The 20,395-nt window shown below is 37.9% G+C and overlaps 1 protein-coding gene and 1 long non-coding RNA gene across 9 annotated transcripts in view; one reads left to right on the forward strand and one right to left on the reverse strand.

Annotated features, from left to right (window-relative positions):
- Positions 1 to 627: 627 nt before the first annotated feature.
- CALB1 (calbindin 1) lies at positions 628 to 18,692 on the reverse strand. Its single transcript, XM_014870769.2, has 11 exons — positions 18,498 to 18,692; positions 18,141 to 18,217; positions 13,638 to 13,712; positions 8,944 to 9,027; positions 8,767 to 8,823; positions 5,770 to 5,847; positions 3,507 to 3,562; positions 3,371 to 3,410; positions 3,236 to 3,289; positions 3,033 to 3,104; positions 628 to 2,625 (listed from the first exon to the last, which is right to left on the reverse strand). Exons 1-11 carry the CDS (start codon positions 18,577 to 18,579, stop codon positions 2,512 to 2,514), a joined length of 789 nt encoding a protein of 262 aa, XP_014726255.1. The 5' UTR covers positions 18,580 to 18,692; the 3' UTR covers positions 628 to 2,511.
- Positions 18,440 to 20,395, forward strand: part of LOC148225527 (uncharacterized) — a 183,075-nt gene continuing 181,119 nt past the window's right edge. For 7 of the 8 annotated variants that reach the window (XR_015807928.1, XR_015807923.1, XR_015807925.1 and 4 more), the window contains exon 1: positions 18,443 to 18,561. This is a non-coding gene — a long non-coding RNA (uncharacterized LOC148225527). Of the gene's footprint in view, positions 18,562 to 20,395 lie in introns of all 8 variants that reach the window. The other variant, XR_015807930.1, reaches the window with a different exon arrangement.

Here is a 20,395-nt window from a genome sequence, read left to right on the forward strand (position 1 = left end):
GCTGGAATATGGCATACCTGCACTACATCATGTAGTTAATCTTTGTGCATGCTATGATTTTGCTTTTCTTTGGTCACCAGATGTCTACCAGAAGAAAGAAGAAATCTTCCCTATCATCATCTCTCTTATTATTATGCCTTGTTCTGCCCCAACTCTGACATTTAAAAACGTCTGCCAGGAGTGATTTAGAGTTTAAAACCTGGAGGTTTTACAGCAGTTTTGACTTACCCGTACTTGTCACAATTTGCCTTGCACTGACAGTAGGCACGTTTGCCAGAACTGGAGTTTTAAATTGCTGTCATTTAGTCCAGATTTTATTTAAGAGAAATAACTGCAGGAAACATTGTGCCTGTGGGTGACTGAGACCTGCTTTCTGTGTTGTGCCCTGCAGCAGAGCCAGCTGGTGAGCAGCAGCAGTAGCACGAGGGTGGCTTCAGAACAGATCTGTGACAGTTACCTTTACTCATGTTCAGGAAGACAGAGTTCCGTTTCTGTGGTGACTCTGTCAAAGCCCTTGAAAAGCTTTATCTCTCACTGTGATGATGTAGCAAACATATTTTTAACATAAAAGTTTTGGGGTTTTCTTCTTTACACTTTTAAAATGTCAAAATAAGGCAAAATCCAGGGTTTCACGTGGACAGTATGAACAATATCAATCATTTATTGTACTGATAGGCAGATTCACTGTTCCTTCACTTAATATACACAATTGTATTTCACATTGCATAGAGAAAAGAGGAGACAAGCAGGTAAGACGTTAAATCACTGTGCATGGAGTGGAAGTAAAACAGTGAGAATGAGCTGGTTTAACCTCATTTTAGATTTTGTATGTGTTTTTTTTTTTCCCAGCAAGACCCCATCCAGCACCACATACCTACCACTTAACTTTCCAAGGCTCAGCCTGGAGAGAGCCCAAGGCCATTAGGCCATTCCTGAAATGGTATTTATTTGCTTGAGTTCACATGAGGATTCATTTTGAATGAATTCAAGGACTCATTTCAGTGGAAGTTCATTGACTGTAATCTTGAAGGACTGAGCCTCAATTGTTTGAGACACATTTCAAATAAAATGCATTTGCTTCCATTTGTTAAATATGACACAGAAATGCATCTGAGAAGTTGTATATAGCTAATCTGCTTCTGAAACAGTTGTACATGGAGGCAGCATAGGTGTATTGGCTTTAAGACACAGCCCAATTTCCTTCCTTCTCCAGTACTTACTGGGAGCCGTGGCCTGGACATTCATGAAGTTGTCTAGCATAAAATTGGTGTAAAGTAAAAAGAAAGCCAGGCCAAAAAAACCCAAGGATGCAAGAAGATAGGGCTGCTTCATAGTATAGTTCCCATTTAAAAAATACATCTCTAATATAATAAAAAGCAGAGCCCATGTAAACTAAATTAATGATTTTTTATAAAACCTGTAATATTTTTTTCTTAATTTATTGTCAAATTTTAATGCTAGTGAGATAGACTAGTAATTTAGTAAGATCCAAGGAGGCACATTTTTTAAAATAGTCAGTTTGTTCTTTACATGGTACAGGTACAAGAATCCAGGAGATACACAAACTAGACACCAATAATCTTAGGATATTAAATTTAATTATCGATTACACAGAATATGATGTAAAAACAGCAATTTACTAGAATAATTATAACCTGCAAAATGTGAAAATAGTTTAGAAAATGGATTGTCATATTCTCTGACACAGCAATAGTCATGAAAGGTACACTTATAATATCATATGTTAATCTGTGTATTAACTATACTACCTGTCATTTAGCCAGGATTTCAAGACAGATTAAAGGCATTTATTTCTGAAGTGCCTATGTTTAAATTCAGTAAAACAGCTAGATTGAGAACACTATATTTTTATCAACTACTGCATGGAGATCTATTCCAGATAAATGCTTTGTCTATATGCTATGAATTCGTAATGAGAAGAGTAATTGTAAGATTGCAGAGAGTACAGACCTGTAAGAGGGTGGTTTAACAACTGCAAGTATTTCTTAGTGCCTTATTACATTTTTTAAATTAGACATGCCAATGTCTCTTTCCTATTTCAGACCTAGATCATATTTATTCATGTTTTATATTTTAAAAACCCACATTTATTTGTTATGGGAAAAATTATGTATAGGTCTTTTTGTTATGTAATTTTACAAGAAATGTTGCGAGTGTCAAAGGATATGATGACCACAGCAATGTCAGCAGGTTTAATTTTTCTCCAGCTGTGTTTATGAGAGCAAAAAACCCAACCAAAACCAAAACCAACCCTGACATATTTAGTTTCTTTTTGAATATACAGACTGGCCCAAACACTGACATTCTCTTTATCAATCTTATTGTTACAAAAACTGTACATTTCAAACAGTATAGAAACAAACTGAAAGGAATGTGCCACACATCCTGGCTAATTTTCTATATGCAGTTTAAAAATACAGCCTACTCCCTTATAGTGCACAGTTATTGTGTAGAGTACATCACTAGTTAAGTGGACATGATAGAAGAGCTCTAGTTTTCCTCAGCACAGAGAATAAGAGCCAATTCTGCTCGGTAAAGCTTTCCTCCATCAGACAAGGCCATGATGCTTTTCTTGTATGTTGCAAGGTTGGTAATGTCTAATTCCTATTTAAAGAACAGATAATGCTTTATAATCCTGTTTAGTTATCAGCATGAACAAGTTTACTTCCAATGGCAGGAAATGAGGAAAATCCCAGGTATTCTCAGCCTGTCTGACAGTAACACACTAAAATGTTTTTATATATTTGTATATTATCTATATGAGAGCCATATGTTTGCTAGCTAGTGTCCCAGAAGGAAGCAAGCTCTTGACAGTGTAACAACTGTGTAATCACAACTCACCCAGTTCAGGATTTACATTGCTATTATTTCCACCACAATTTTTAGTTGTACTTTGACTTCAGGAATTATGACTTAGAAGCTCTATATTTATCTTATTAAGGTGGATTAAGGTGTCCTTAAAATCCAAATTAAATCTAATCTCTAAGGGGAAAGAAGCCCTCTAGGATTACCTTTTTGTTCTTTTCACAGAGATCCTTCAGTAGGGCATCAAGTTCATTTTCATCTATATAGCCATTGCCGTCCTGAAAAATACCATTAAAGATTAGTTTAAACATTTATTTTTAATTCCAGAGGCTATGGCTAGTTCTCCACAAATTCAGAAAAGAACTGCCAATAAACTATGCCATTAATAAAAACATTTTTTAAGACTTACTTGATCATACATCTCAAAGGCATTATTGAATTCTTTTGCACACATTTTGACACCCTAAATGCCAAAAGGAAAACAAACCCATTAATGACACTGTGTGATGGTAACAGGTTACCTGAAGAATGTGAATATTCATACCTGAAATTTAATAAGAAAGTTTTCCTGTACAGGAAGTAGTCTTTGGAGAGAAAAAAACAAAAGTCAAAATATTTAACTGTTCCCATTACAGCACTTGGTATATGATATTTGTTGTGAAAACAAACAGAAGACATACCTGGCCAGTTCAGTCAGCTCCAGCTTTCCATCATTGTTTGCATCAAACATCCTGAGCTGGAAGAATATATAAATTTACATTGCTAATCAAAATTAATTAACCTAATGAAGAAAATGCTTATTTGGTAAACTTAAATCCAATTAACTTTGTCCTGAAATTATGTCCCCAGGTCACATCTGCTGTTTAATACATTTAAGTACTGACTAAGTAATTTATATTAATTAATTCTACTGCAAAATCTTGACAAGAAACCAGATGAGCAATTCTGATTAACCTGTGGTAGATAGCTCTTAACCTGCCTATACTGATGAGTGAATGTCCTGTATGAGAAATGTGCATGTAATTATTTATAAATAACAGGAGTGTTGATGTGATAACATTTTACTTTTGACTTTATGTCATGATTGAATAATAGAATCATTATTCTCTATTCATAAAGATGAAAAAACTGTTGGGTAAAGTGCAATAGAAACCAAGGCATTCAATTCCCAAGACAGAAAACAATAGATATTTCATTCAATTGACTAGGTCTAAGTATTTAAGTAAAGACAATATTTTGTTACTGTGCTATATTTAAAAAAGAAAAAGGTGAACAGATTTGCAGATGATCCTATGTTCTTGATGGTATGAAAATGGGAAAATAAATCTCTCCAAAGAAGCATAATTAAATTATAGTAATAACTATGTTAATATAATTTCAAAAAATAAATGATTACTTTTCCTAATACTTCTTAATAACTATATTATTAAAGTGTTCTCCTTTGAGGCCTTGAAAGGATGAGTTCCTGCCACTTGAAAGACACAAACAACTTCTAATAGCTGTTAGAAGTAGATAAAGATACTGCTCTTGCATAAGACTTTCTCTTCCAATATTTATGTCTGTATAGTTCCATTTTTCTACTTTTGAACATTATATTGCACTTGCTGTATAAAAGAGTCTCAAAAGCAGCAGACTACAAAGCATTGTTTTGAAAGCACCACCACCCACTCTCCATCATACCACCTGCAATCACAGTAATTTTAGATGTAATTTATAGATAAGAGGAAAAGCAACATCCTGTATTGACATATATACATAAACATATATCCTTTTAAAGAGGGAACTAATGTAATGCAATGAAAAAAACACCTAATTTCACTTTGCTAATACACAACAAATGACAAAGGATACCAGAAAAAGTGACCAATTCTACAAACATTTATTTCTACACAACACCATGGTTCATTTTAACACTTCTTTACTTTGTATAAAAGCATCTGCCTTGTGTGCATTTCCCAGGAAAACAGATTTGCATTTGAGGGAGGTAAGCAGTGGCAGCTGTGAAATGAACTTATTTTGTATTTTGATGAGTGGTTAGTGGCTGGCTCTGCCTGCCAGCAGCTGGTCAGGACTGTGCATTTTTTATTATCCTTCTGTCTTCTGAGGAGATGATTGGAGATCTGGGCTAATTTTTTTTTCTCTTACAACTAAATTCTTTGTCATTGTGTGCCTCTGCAGAGGCCAGAACTTGTAGCATGCTTTAGGATGGAGATCAAAAAGCTCCCTAAATGGAAATTATATCTTCAGCAGTGGATGAACAGTGACAATTCTATGTAAATGGTACAATGAACCAGCAGACTTTTTCCAGAAGAAACACAAGTTTTACTCAGACATCTTAAGCCAGTTTGAGGACTAGTGCATCCCCCATATTTTTGATTGTTTAAAGTATTTTAAGATGAAAATAAGCCGGTAAAACAAAAAATACAGTGTTACACATTTCCTGGAGACCAGAATTCTTTTTTTTCTTGAAAAGCTCATGCAGAAGCCAGTACTGGTCCTTACCATGGGTTGTTTCAAAGATGGACTGATTTAAGGCCAGGGAGGTAACAGTTTTGCTATAGTGTTTGATCTAAAACACCAATTTGTCTTTCTTGAAGCAAGGGGAGAAGGAAAGTGTGAGATGTTTGTAAATCTAAGGAAGCCAGCATAGCTTTTAAGACAAGAGACAGACATCACAGCACTGTAAGAAGGCAAAACAGAAAGTAACACCAACTTATTTTGATCTAAACATAATAATATATTTCTGACAAGAACAATTTTGCTCCTATGAAATGTGGAGACTTTGGTTTTATAACTAGTGGCACAAGGGAACAAAACAGGGAAAGTACAATGGCATGGTATGATATTATATAAATACCAAGAAGGTTAAAAATTCCTGGATTTTTCTTTTTTAGCAGTACTGAAAACTGCCCATTAACCCATTATGCCTGTAAATGAACTTACCATTATTTCTGTGTATTCTGTTAGCTTTGAGTCTTCAATCTGCTTATTTGCTTTCTGTAACAAATCTTTTAAGAAGCTCTGTTAAAATAAATAGAGTAATAGGTGAATTTTTATCTACAGTATAAAATGTTTGACTTGCTAACTTCAGATTAAAGTAATGGGAAATACTATTTTAGTTCCACTTTAGTATTTACTACTGAAGTTCCAAATAAGTAGGAAAAGCTAGTTATTAACAGCTAAGAATATATGCTTCTTTTGGTAAGTTCAAGTATATTGCATTTTATTTGGAAAAAGTGATAAAACTTCCTGCATCATATGCCATTTGTTGTATTGTGAAAAAGGTTTGGCTTTCAAGTATATTGCATCTTAATAAGCACTATCAGTAAACTAAACCAATTAACCTTGGGTCTCCTTGAAAGCTTGTATGCCTAATCACTTCTTGCAGCATCGGAACAATTTTACAGAAAGGATCAATGATTAATTGAGTTTCTTCCTTGCCTATGGCAGTACCTGATGCTAGAAGTGAACATTGCTTCCCCCTACCTTGTATTTTAAATGTGTGCAGCCAATTTCATTACATTTTTTGAATGAGAATTTGGTGTCACGTAACTTGAAACACCAGTCATTTTTACTTCAAAAAATAAGATGGTTTCCACCCATTCAGTGTTTTAAATTTCTGTAGTAGATCTGTGACATCAAAAAAAAGGAAGATACCAAATTGTAAAGCAAGGGTATTTGAAGACCTGATGAAGGATCTAATTCCTGTAATCAGCTGGAGTGTCATTATCTTCATGGAATTTTTGGCCACATTTCAAGATAGAAAATGTGAGAGCTTATAAAAGAAAAAACTTATATTCCTGGACCTGAATGCAAACATGTCAATAGTCATATATCTAACACCCACTATAGTTCTTTTAGCCTGGCACCCTCAACACTGGAGGCCCTTCCTGGTAGCCTGTGTAATGAAGAACACAACTGAAATGTGAATGGACGTTACAGAAATATGTTTAATCTTGTGCGCTTCAATGGAAAATAGAACTGGAAGGGCAATTAAAAGACTCTTCAGTGCATGTCTCAAGACAGGATTCTACCTATCTAAACTTTCTGAAGTAGTCTCTGATCTGAGCTATTGCCAAACCTTTCCTAAATACAGGCAGCGATTAACAGTCTGCCTCCCCCTTAGACAACACATTCTCTTGCCATTACTATTGTTAGAAAGTTTTCCTGATTTCTAGCTTAAATTTCACATACAAAGTTGCAAGTGGGTGTACTCCTCCCATAGCAAATACTTAAAAATGTTTGGGCTTGCCAAGAAATACTGATCTAAAAATAAAACTGGACATTTATGTCTTATTTTCAGTGTTAAAATGGCCTCTTTCTCTGAGGCAAACGAAACCTCACAGCACAAGAGAGATGAACCATTAGAGATTCAGTTAAAATTATTCATTCTTCATCTGGCCCTCAATCAGCCCTGCATTTTAAAATCTATTTTAAAATATAGCAGTCAGCAGGCATCATCTAACAGCTGGAGAGTTTTCAAGTGCTACCTTCTCCTGATCCTACCAACTTTAAATACACCGACCTGGTGCAACCAGTCAGCAGAAGAATGGGCTTGTCTGCCTGAGGGTTACACTAAGCTTAGATCCTCAGCAAATGTCACACAGGTATCAAACTCAAAAGAGAAAGGGAAAAGGAAAAAAAGATGTGAATTTTCTGTCATGGATTCCTCTTCTGAGTAGAAGAACAGTAAAGATTTTGAACAATTTGATCTCCTGGTGCTTTATTTAAAACTTACATCACTCTTCTTTATACCACATACGGACAGAATAGTCCAAAGTAGATGGATAAACACTGCTAGATCTTTCTCTTGCAATGGATTGCTTTGATTATTTGAATGTAAAGCTACAATAATGAATCAAATGCAGTTGAACTGTGGAAAATGGCACCTTTCTGTTGTATATGAGCATCTCTGCTCTATGAAGAAAGGCAGAGAGAACTGGGACACTTAAGCTTGGAGAAGAGGAGCTTCAAGAGAACATCATCAAAGTATATAAATACTTCAAGGGAGGGTGCAAAGAGGATGGAGCTAGGCTACTGACAGGACCAGAAGCAATGGTCACAAAGTGAAACACAAAATGTTCCCTCTGAGCATCAGAAAACACATTTTCTGATGACACAGCACTGGCACAGGTTGTCCATGGAGGCTGTAGAGTCTTCATTCTTGGAGACAAGCAAATGCCACTGAACAACGTGCTGGGCAACTGGCTCTCAGTGGTCTTGCTTGAGCAGAGGGGCTGGACCAGATGACCTCCAGAGCTTCCTAACACCCACCTGTGATTCAGTGACACTAACTCAACATTGGCAAATTGATGTTGGTTGTATGACTAGGGAAATAAAATCACTCTTGTTTCCAGACTTGTGTAAGGCTGAGATGGCTAATGGGGTAACCTCAATTCTGCTCTTATTTGTGCATATTAAAGCTGATACCAAAATCCTACGAGGTTAACCAAGCAGAGGCAGCACAGTTCCATTTGTGTTAGTGTAGCAGTATTACAGCTAGGAAATTGTAGGGTTACATGGTACTTGAGACAGCATCGACTGTCCAGCAGCATAGTGATTAACAGTAGTGATGCTCTCAAGAAAAAAACAACAGAGCAGCTCTTTTCCCTAAGAGGCCAGAAAAATAACCAACATAGCTGTCAGAGACTGATCTTGCTTTCTTAATCATTCTCTACTTCTAAACTATCTGGTACCCTAAGTAATTTAATACCAACACTGATCTGAATTAAAACATGGCTTAAAAAAACATTGATCAGATTAGAGTTTCACTCTAAGTAATTTACTGGCAATAAAAACATCAGCTAATTGTATTGCATTTTTTGCCAAGTTTGAAATGCAAAAACATGCACAGGTGGATATCTGACGAAAGAGATAGCAGCACAGACTGTAATCCAACACCTGTTCTCATGTTGTGCATGCTCAAAGATATTGGTTTACCTTAAGTTCCTCCGAATCAATGAAGCCACTGTGGTCGCTGTCATATTTCCTCCATGTCTGCAATCAGAATGTGAATGCTTTAATGATATGTTTATGGCAAACAGGTCTTCAATGGTTTTACAACAGGCAACTTTTCATACTGCATACCTGCAGTATATATACTGCAACTTTTCATACCTGCATGAAATCTTCACTTGACTTTAGCTGCTGGCATCTGAAGAACAACAGGAAATTCTCTTCCGTTGGCAATACCTGAGCAAGCTGTAATAGAATTTGAGAAAGATTAAATTTTGGCTCTTCATTAGGCCAGCTGAGCCTGTAATAGAGCATGAAGATTTTTAAAAGTGTATGAAATTCTTTGTGCTCATACTGCTGCTGCCATATTGTGGCCCACTTGGAAGCTTCATCCTGCTAGCTGAAGTGTTTGGAAGATGCCTCTGAAAGGCTTCTGGCTTGCAGCTTTGTCAGTCACCAAGGTCAAACAGAACTTGAGGTCTGAGAGAAGGGAATGAGGTAGCATATCAACAAAAGGCTAGCTGGGGAAAGGAGCGAAAAAATCGCCCATGCAGAATTAGAATCTGTATTAACATCCATTGAATTAGCATGAAGAGAAAGCATAACACAAGGATTCACAGAGGATAACTGTGAATGACCATGAATTAGGAAACTGAGAAATATAGACTATTCAGATACCAAGAAAGAAAGGAACACTGACATGAAGAACATGCATGTAATCTAAATGGTTAAATATCAGGAAAAGCCAGGAGAAAGAATAAAAAAGAAAATAGGGAGAGTAAGGGATGGCAATTCTCATTTGTCAGTCACAGAGATGTGTTCAAAAAGAGCTATAAATACCAGAAAGAAATCAAGAAGGCTTTTAGCCCTGCAAAACCAGGGACGGTTCTTCCAATGCCTCTTTTCTTCAAAAGGCTTTTTAAAAATCAGACATTATTGAACTGATTATTGAAAATGTTCATTTACTATAACCCAATTTTGGCAACTGACAAATGTAGAAGATGGAAAGTATGCTGTATAATTTAATGTAAAATCTAGCATCTTTTGTTTTTAACAAAAGCCCAAGTTTTTTTTCTGTCCTCAAAATATATGAAATATGTTTTGATTAAAAAAAAAACTTTTTACTTGAAGAATAGACCAGCTGTGCTTACTATGGAGAAAATGGAGAAAGACAGATTTCTTAGCTGCTTTCTTTCATATAAAATGACATCTGCAGACTTTCTGGAGTCCCATCTTAAAATTTTGATTAAAATTTTTGTTTTTCTGCCTTCGTTTCACACTCTCAAATCTTTTGTTCTGCCTATTTCAGTGCTATTGCCTAATTGCTGAGGCTTTTTTATTGGGAACCAGCAGAGCCATACGTGACTTCAGCTCTCACCCCACAGACACAACAAAGTTATAGAGACATATCTCTTGTTTCTCTAAAATCATATATACAAGGAATCAGCTAAATTCTTTTAGTGTTGGTACAGCTGAAAAGACACATCAGAGCACTCTCCTTTACAGAAATGGCACAGCTGATGACAGGCTGTCAGGCTCATCAGAGCCTTCTGAGTGCTTCTGCTAAGTGGTTGAACCTGAAATCAAAATCAACCTAAGAAACGCATTTTTTCAGCAGCTTTCAAAACCTACTCCATTAGAAATAGCATATACATGAATGGGTAAGCATATATTTATGTGTACACAATAACTAAATGGGTGTAACCTAGCCCTGATTTATGAAAAAATGCCTTTATTTCTCTCACAGCAGAAAAGCTTTGATTTTTAGAGTACACTCCTATTTAATAGCAAATGTTGAATGGAAGAACTATTTAGAATAACAAAGATAGTTTGGGAGAAGTGACTGATTATAACAATGGGAAAGGATTTGCCTGTGTGGAAAATATAAATAAGATGTCATTCAATGACATAGCTAGCTCCTGTGAATTTTGCAAGGGCACCATAAAATAGGAACTGTCCAAAGGATCATTAACAGCTTATTAGCAGTACCAAACTGTATTTGAGGCACAGAATATATTACCTCTGGAAGAAAATCACCTTATTTTAAGCTATACCTCTCACCCTTTGTAAGTCTCAGGGGAAAACATTAAATTGCTTTTTGTGGAAAACTCTGCAGTATTAAAGGGATGAGTAGATTGTGTGGAAACTGGTTCAAGTTCCCAGTCCCAGTTTTATACTACTACCAAGAAGAAAGGTGGAAACCTGGTGCTATTTTAAGTGATGACTTCTTAGTGGGGATAAGCAGAGGGGGGCTTCGTGAGCATGCCTGAGTAAGAGTGCAGACCACTGCAAGTCTGTGTATGGCAGCAATAGCCGTTTAGTGAGCCTTGAGCTTTGGTGCTTTTATGGAGAAGGTTGGTTATCTCTGGACCACAAATAATAGAGGACAGCTACAAAGCCTGAGACTGGCTTGACTCCTCTCTGGTCAGCTGCAGGCTGAGGTGTGTCATTGTAGGTTGCCTAGCAGAAAAATACTCTCAGTACCTAAAAGAATATCAGAGCTATTTTCTAGACATTGTTCTCTAAGTAAATTCCATTGATATTTAATGCTATTTAAATTCATTTCACCTCTTTAAAATCCCACAATAGAGCATGGGAGTACAAAGAATATTTTAGGCTAGTAAGTAGTCAACTTCATGGCAGCATAATCTTCAAATAATTTGAATGTGAAATTGCTGCAGTTATGAGTTTTGAAACCTTGGGTTTCACAGCCATATTTCAGTGAAAGCATTGGTCTCAATGAGTACAAAAGGTGAATTAAAGGTCTCTTACACAATGGCAAGAAAGCGGGCAGGTCAGGCTCTGCCTTTAGCTGGAGGACACTTGATAATAGCCAGAGAACTAACTGCAGCGTGCTTGCAAAGACAGAATCAACACTTAATCTGAGCTGAAAATCCACTTCTTCCTCTGTGAAACCACTCAGGCCTCCTCTTTATCTCAGTCAACAGACCTTTCCTGAAAGCTCATTATTGGCTGGCACATTCTTTGTCAAAGGCTGGGTGTTCATTTTGAGGGCTGGGAGTCTGAATGGCTTTACGTAAGTTTTCTTAAACAGCGTTTACACAATTTTCAGAAAAACGATTTGATGTGCTATGTAAATGGGAACAATCTGGAAATAGTGGATAATTTTTTTAATATAAGGAAGGAGAATCAAGTCGAAATACCAACTTTAATATCATACTGCTCGGCATGTACCACACATTTCATGAGTCCCATCAGCAGTTTCCAAATCAAGCTTCATGCTGATGTAAGGGAAACAAAATATAGCTATTGGGTTTGGAAACTGCTATATTAAGGGAGAAAGTCCCTTCAGTCACTGAACTCCATACTATCACTATTCAGTTGCTTCCGTGGATGCTGAGCATGCTTGGCACTTCACTGGGGGTGGTGAGCCATATCAGACCCTCTTGGATTTGCTCATCTTCCCTCATTAAGTCAATATCAGAATCAGAAATAGAATTTGAAAGGTAAACCTTCCAGTTATCTTTTCCTAAGTGAAGAAGCACAGGCTTTTTCAGGCACTGTTCACATATTTTTCTTGCATCAGTGCTTGCTATACAATATTCAAAAAGACTAATTTAAATAAAATTCTTCAATAAATAAATTAGCATTTGTTAGTCCAAAACAACAACAAAAAATTGTTTTACCAAATAAACACTACTTATTTCTAGATACAAAGCTATTTGATCAAGGCTAAATATTGTTAAAAGATGAACTTTAAAAAAATCAATTGTGGCTGCAAGTGAAACAAATTGTTCATATTTCTGTAGTAGTTCAGTTGTAATTACACATGCCTTTAAACAAGTATATAAAATTCAGACATATGACAGAGGAGAAAAGGTATCTTGAAATGATCTATTGTATAAGCAGTGATACTTCCTATTGATTTCTACAGATTCTATTCAGTCCTCTGTTTTAAAATTAGATACTGACTCAAAGCTGGTCACCGTAGAAATTCTGCAGGCCTGGCTTGTTTCCAGCTTTTTCTTAATTAGCTCTCTAGGTCAGATTTCTTATTATCCGGAAAAAAAATATAATAATAATATCATTTAATAATAAAACCGCAGTCTCTCTGCACTCAGAGTGACATAAATGAGCCATTGATTTGAGCTCAGAAAAGTGACTTCTCAAGCTGTAACCCTATAACCCCACAAACTCTCCTTTTTGACTTGCAGTGCTGAAGAGTGAAATTCAGAGAAAATACAATTCGTTCCCCCCTCCCTAGCAAGTTGTCTAAGTTATACAATTGTTGAGCAACTGTAGAGGAAAAGCTGGTGATCTTCATCCTCTTCAGAAAATGGGAGTAAGGAATGTGAGAATTTTCTGCCTGCAGTTCTGTTAGAGTTCAAGAAAGGAAATCCTAAGAAATTCTTTTTTAGTCATGATTAACATGGTGACTTACCATATTTGGGGATTTTTAGAATAGACTACATACAGTGACTGCCCAATAAAAGTTCATCCAGATGTTATCATCACTATTAGGAGTGGTGACAGAGTATGAGCTCAAAATCACAGGTAGCACTACATCACATTACTTTTCATCAAATTACCTTTTAAATTTAAGTTTCTAAAATAGAACTTTTATCTGCTTTGCAGAAAACTTAAATTGCTGGTGATGCTTATTTGTACTGAATAAAGAGAGAAAGGTTACATGACTTGTGAAATGTCTGGAATGTGGTAAGGAACGCATTACTTGTTAATGAAAAGGTTTCATTAGTGAAAAGAAAAAAAAAAGATTTTAAGGGCAAGGAAGAAATAGTCTATGTATCTAAAAATCTTAAGTATTGGCATAATGCTCACATTGTTCTGTTCTAAATGTATTTTCTTCAAGTAAAGTTACAAAGTAACTGTCTTACCTCAACTATACCTATTTTTCCATCAGTAGACTTCCCGTATTGGTCCACAAAAGCTTTCATTTCAGGTGTTAAATCCTACAAAGTTACAATGATAGAAGCATTATTTTAAAATACAAGAAACATATGTGTACATACTTGAATAATGTATTTGCCAAATAATATACCACATTTAATGAAATACTCATAGATTTCAGCTACACTCACCAAGTTTAAATGAAGACGAGCATTGATTTTGTCATAAATAACGTCATTCTGATAAATTTTACTTCGTAGGGAATTCTATTATTGCTGGTGTGAATGACTGGCATCTAAATACTTAGAACGCTATTATAATTTACGGAATGAACAAATTATAAAGCCGGATATGTTGGAAGATGTGTCTAACAGTGCCTTTGTTTAGGATGGTGATAGTGAAGTTCATAGGCAATTACTCCATTTCCTTAGTTTTCATTTTTAAATTAGTAACTTGAAGGCAGTGGAGAATCCTTCAAAATAAGGAAAACAATTTCAGCATAATACATCTGAACACCAAAATAGTCTTTCCATGTCTTTGAGTGGATCTTTCCTGAACAATGGATGCTATTTTAGTCTTAAAAGATCTCATCACAGTATCATATTTTTCACTGTTTAGTATCTGGTTATCATGGAAACAGAATCAAAATGTCACTGCTTAAATGCAGAAAGGCAGATTTAGGCAGGAGAAAACTTCAAGCAGTACCTTAAATCTGACAGAATAAAGCTGTCATTGTTGTCCATACACATTATGGTGCTTGCTATACATCTGTTCCCTAAATACTATTCTCATTCTAGGCTAAGGCAAAAAGTGTCAGCCTTGGGGTAAATATCTAAATATTTGATTTCACACTTCAACTTGACCTGCCTTCCTCTGATATGTCATTAACCTTCAATACTGATTAAACTTTTAATTTTCATTGTATTTCTTAGAGGTGGAAGCTAGTGAAACCATTCAGCAAGAATAAGGTTACAGTTATATTGAAACAATGGACAATCATACGGTTATAGATGAAGTTACATCAGACTTTAGAAATAAGAGATTTAGTTGTCATAATAGATCTGATTATACAGGACCTAAATGATTTTCTCACTGGAGACCCAGGGGCTCTCAGCAGTACAAAGTCCGTTGTAGCTTGTCCCAAATTTCACCTACCAAAGCTAACTAAAATGTCAGTTCCTTGTAGCTGATACAGTCACGGCCTAGTATCCTATTTCTGTCAAAGTCATCCATAGCAGGTTAGTAATTTGCTGTGGCTTTAATTAGAGATGTGGTTATTAATATAATGGACTTCAAAGTCACCTTTCATCTAATGATCCCAAAGTGGGGACAAGTTTGCTTAGCAGATAGAATAGAGAATTAGACACTTGGATTTTAATTAGTCTTGGTTAAATATTTTACTAATCTTTCTACTAGCAGCTCTGCAGTGCCGGACAGTGTCCAGCCATTGAAGGAGGCACAGTTGATTACAGGTTACACAAAACAGGAAAAACTTATTCTCTACTTCATTATTCAGAAATTATAATGAGTTTTTTGGTGTTCACTTCAACTGCTCATGAGCTGCTTGAAGAGTTATGTTACTCAAATAAATATTTTTGGTCAAAATAACTTGCCTAAATTTAACCAAGTCTAGTACTAAACCTGACAGAGATGCAATGCTCAGTTTTTGAACTGTAGAAGAAACTAGCCCTTCACACCTCAGACATCTCAGAAAAGATATTTTTCCAACAAGTGGGAAAAATTAGGGTTTTTAATATGATTTGAAAATGTAAGGCTAGTCGGCACCAAGGAAACACTCACATAATTGTATTCATAAATCACATACTTCTGTGGAAAAATATTGTCATTATCTATATAGGCAGGGAAAATGAAAAACGGGTGTGGAATAGCTCAGACAAGATCCATCTATTGACACTTTCTCAACGTCTGCATTGGTCACTCATACCCCAGTGTTTCTTTCAGCAATTGGCACACCCAAAAAGAATGTATTGCATAAATGTGGGTCACAATAAACAGAAGCTATGTTTATACATTTTTGTAGCTTTTATCTTTAAAAATGAGTTCTTTAAACATGGCTGAAGTTATACCAGATCAATTCAGCATCTACCATAACGCATGAAGCAGAAATGCCTCATGTTACCAAAGCCCAAGCAATAAAATTTCTGAGCAGACATTCCCCCCCTTTCTGGGGTGCTAGCCTGAATCAAGCTGCATGCTACCCCTCTGTCTGAGAAAAAGCAGCTGTGAAAGTACAGGCTTACTGAGTGGATTAATACAAGGATTAGCATCAGAACATAATTAGAACAGTTCTGCAGTTGGGAAGAATATTGGGAAATATTAAACCAGCCTATTCAATGACAGCATCAATGTAATTCTTTAATGCATGTGGCATGACTGATGTAAAATCCAACTATGAAGAATGCATAATTGAATATTTCAAAAATAGTGAGCTGAAGAGTGACCTGAAATCCAGAAGTTAATGATGACAAAGAAGCTTTGGGGTGTTAAAAGAAGGACAGACAAGGAAATGACATATAACCTACACTAGTTTCTCAATGTGTCCCATCTGGCAGAAGAATAGATATTCAAAGATACTGAATTAGTATCCCGTGAGACAAGAAAGGAACTAATGAGATGCTTGTTTAGCAAATGAGCCTTCAAATACAAGAATCAGGTTAGATTTGAAACCTAAGATGACATATAGCTATACTCCAGAGCCCACAGACCAGGTGCTGAATTTGGTTTTGCTACTATAGATTGCTCTTTTCAGCAGAACACTCCAAAGCTAGGTTTGAATCAGAGAAATGGGACAGAAAAATTTAAACATCTGAACATTTTTACAATACAGTGTCAGATATTGACAAGAGTTATTTTTAAAAACCCACATCTATTATAACATTTGTAGCAGGTAAGAATAATCCTGAAAGGGTTTCTGTGTTGCTTTGAGTAGGCTATGTTTTTAAGAGATGCACACGTCTCAAGAGAGAAAAGATCCTGACCTTAAAATTATAAATATTTTTATCTTGAGCTTCTAATTCTTTTTAACTACTCCATAATATATTAGCATTTCCACTAATAATGCCATTCATACTAAATATAAAGAGGCTTTAATATCTTCTTTCTACCGAGCAAACTTAAGTTTCCTGCACTTTAGCATAGAAGACAGATTAGTTCTGTTGCAGTACTTGAAATGTATAGAAGTCGTTTAATCTTTTCTGTGAAAAAAAAAGATTTTTCCTCCTAAAAAACCCACGTTCCTTTCCCAATTTTCCATTTTATTTTGTGTTTTTTTTAACTTGAATTTTGCTTTTTTTTCTTTTTAATTTTAGTTTGAACTTACACTCAGGAAAATGAGAGCCTACACCAATGTCTCTAATAAGAATTAACTGCTACCTAGACTGCAGTAACATTAGAGGCATTGCTGGGAGACTGATTTTCATATGTGCAAAGTTTGTACTCATACAACTTAGACGATAAAATTTTCCACAAAAACAATTATTCATATTATTTTTTTTCTGTATTTAAGTCTAAAATATATAGGAACTTTTAAAGCAAAGTTAATTATTGAAAAACTACTTCTCAATTTGGAGGCATTTTTACTATGAAGTATTAATCTATTTCCTCCATGCACACATCATCCACTTAAATTATATATTTTTCTATTTCTTCAGAAGTCTTTTAGCATAGATTCATTTAGACTGAGTCCATTAAGTTATATACTGGAGTTTGATGCTAAAAGTGGATGTATTTTTACACGGAATCTTTAATTTCTTTCTCCCTTTTCCTCCCTGTATGGATATAGTTTGGAGGAAATGAATAATTAATGTTTTGATAACTCACACACAGAAGTGTTTTGACAACACTGTCAAAAACTTCACTGTCTCTCTGAGCCATTTAAACAGCCAGGATTTCGTACTCTTACTCCCGGTGAAGAGCAGTAAGTGTTTAGGAGTCATCTGCAGATCTATTTAGTGACCACCAAGGGGCAGAAACGCATTTCAGCCCGTGCTGCCCATTAGGTGAAATTAGGGTGAAATTAAGAGTCCAACTACCCTGAAGTTCTGGGTTTTTCTCTTCCTCCTTTTTTTTTAAATTTTATTTCTCTCCCTCCTTCTCCCCGCCAGTTTTAATGAGTACATATCTGGATCGGACAAGATTAATTGCAATGGGATAAGGTCCCATCCAAGACAAAAAGACAGCATCCACACATTTCTTGACTTTTTAAACACTGTCAGAAGTATCAGCTTGTAGCCTGGCAAGGCACGACCGGGAGCCGCTCACCAGTGAGGTGGACCCTGGTTTCACCTTTTTCAAAGCAGACGATTTAGCTGATTTGCAACCTGCTCTTTTCTAACCAAGCTATTTCCCTTTGCCCGGTGCGGCAGGTGTGATGCCAAGAGAGAACAGAAGGAACCGGGGCACTGAAGTTTGCTCATGAAAACTCTTCTTTCCCGAAGAAGACGGAAAAGCGGGGCGAAACATTAACCTACCAAGCCTGCCTTCTTCCGTGCCTGCTGCAGCTCCTGGATGAAGTTTTGTAGCTCCTTCCCGTCCATGAACCCATTGCCTACAACAGAAAGAGTTACGGCTGCCGTCACCGCTCCCTCCAAACTCTCTCTCCGTTCTCCAGCGCCGGCGGGGGCGTCTCCGACCCGGCTCTCCCTGCCGGCGAGCGGCTCCCCTCGCTCCTCGCCCGGCCCCGACCCCTGACGGCTCCGGGGCTGCGCCCGAGGCTGCGGGCGGCGGGCGGGGACCGGGCCGGCTCCGGGCGGGCAGCCGAGCTGTCTCCCCAGCCTCCCGCGGGCTCGCCCCCCTCGCCCCCCGCGCCCCCGAGGGAAAGGAGTCACCGTCGGAGTCGTAGTGGTGCCAGATCTCGAAGAACTGCGCGGCCGAGATCTCCACGCCCTGCAGGTGCGTCTCCGCCGTCATGGTGGGCGCGGGGAGGGGGGCGCTGTCCGCGGTCCTGACCGGGCTCTGACCGCGGAACGGCAGCGGCGGCTCCGACGGCTCCTCCCGCCGCCGCCCCGCCGAGGGCTATTTATGAGGCCGTCCCGGCCGGGCCCCTCCCCCCGGCGCTGCCCTCCCTCTCCGCGGGCCCCGGCGCGGGGGGGCCCGGGTCTCCCGACGGCGGCACCGCGGACCGGGGCCAGCCCGGCGGCGGAGCCCTCGGGAACCGAGCCCCCTCGGCGTGGGAGGGCTGTGAGGGTGCCGAGCGGGGAGCGCCGAGCAGAGAGAGCAGCGCTGAAGGACCCGCTCGGGAGTTTAGTGCGCATCCCTTGCTGTGCCCGTGAAACGTGGGCACCGAGGGTGAGCGCAGCCACCCAGTTCGGCCCTGGCGTTTCCATGTGGAACAGGGATTTTAGAGCGTGGCTTGCAGCACCTCAGGATGTCCCGGTACAAGGAAAAACACGCTTGGGGCACAATGTAGGGTGCAAGGAACCCGTGTTTCACTGTTCCATCTCCAATCCAGACCTGCAGACAGCTCTGCACAGAGCTGATCTCTGAAGAGCTGCAACCCTTTACCTGATACTCCTCCCGAGATACGATGGGATATTGAAATATCCATATTGAGACAGCATAGAAACAGTGCAGAGGCATGAGGGACGCTACCACAGCCTGCCCTTTTTGTTGGTAGACCAGCTTTGGAGACTTGCTCTCTTATGAGCAATGAGTTGGAGGAAGGGGACAGAGCAGCTTACAAAAACCTTCCTCTTGCAGTGGCAAAACATGGTGCTGTACTGGTAACACTGACTAAGTCCCTTTTAGGATGACTAACTTTAGTCATTAGGGCTACCTGGGTAGTCTGAAGCACTGAAGCTGCCTTTCTCCTTCCAGCAGTATCCTTCAGATACTACACTGAGTTACAATGGTTTGATGGTCAAGATCACTGGCTGACAGGATACTCCCAAATGCAGTAGGTAGTACAGATGTGTGTGAGAGATGTGAACAGCTGGAAAACCCAGAGACCTCCATGTGTTAAGTGATCAGCATGGCTAACACTACGGCAATAGTATGTTAAGACTCACAAATAGCATGAGCGTAACAAAATAACAAGATAATGCAGAAGACAGCAAAGGGGATGGATAACTCATCAGGATGAGAGGGGGATGTTTAGTTAAAGGCTGACATGTCTTGAGAGGGATTTCAGTAGATTGGATGGCTGAAATCTTGTATGCATTATGGAACAAGATGTGGACATAGTGATTAAGTAATCATGAGACCTTATACTTGATTCCTTCCATCTTTCCATTCTCCTGTTTCTCCACCTGTTATGTGCAGCCCGTTCTCCTTCTGGCAATGCTGTTAAGCTGTGAGTTCTTCAAGAGATGCACCAGGTTGGCCTGTGTTTTTTTTAGCTACTGAACAAAGCAGCAGCAAATAAAAGACACAAGAAACTGATTGTTAATCTCTTCAGTTCAAAATATTTATATTAGTGAAAAATGTTTAGACAAGTTTTGCCGTCACAAATACCCATTATATTTGCAAAAGACCTAAAGAAATGTTACTATTTCCTTACAGTCATACTCTGTTTCACCATGTAAAAAAAGAAATAAAAAATCATGACGGGCCAATTTCCCATCTAGGAACTACTTTTAAGGCATGGCTTTCTCAGAGAAGAAGACTTCAATGGGAGCTATGTCATGAAACTTTTGTAATCTCACTACATCTTTTCTTGAAAATAAAAATCTGAACCTAACACACTTACATATAGTAGCAACAATGACCAGAAAAGAGAGAATTCATG

This window comes from Sturnus vulgaris, chromosome 1, assembly GCF_052056855.1.
Source record: "Sturnus vulgaris isolate bStuVul1 chromosome 1, bStuVul1.hap1, whole genome shotgun sequence".
NCBI lineage: Eukaryota > Metazoa > Chordata > Aves > Passeriformes > Sturnidae > Sturnus > Sturnus vulgaris.

What these genes read in the sequence shown, in the direction of transcription:
- CALB1 (XM_014870769.2), bottom strand. Translation starts at nt 18,579, where the DNA reads ATGACGGCGGAGACGCACCTGCAGGGCGTGGAGATCTCGGCCGCGCAG. An exon ending in GCACCACTACGACTCCGACG is followed by an intron (nt 18,218 to 18,497) that starts GTGACTCCTTTC and finishes TTTCTGTTGTAG; the next exon opens with GCAATGGGTTCATGGACGGG. An exon ending in ACTTTCTTATTAAATTTCAG is followed by an intron (nt 3,290 to 3,370) that starts GTATGAATATTC and finishes TTTGGCATTTAG; the next exon opens with GGTGTCAAAATGTGTGCAAA.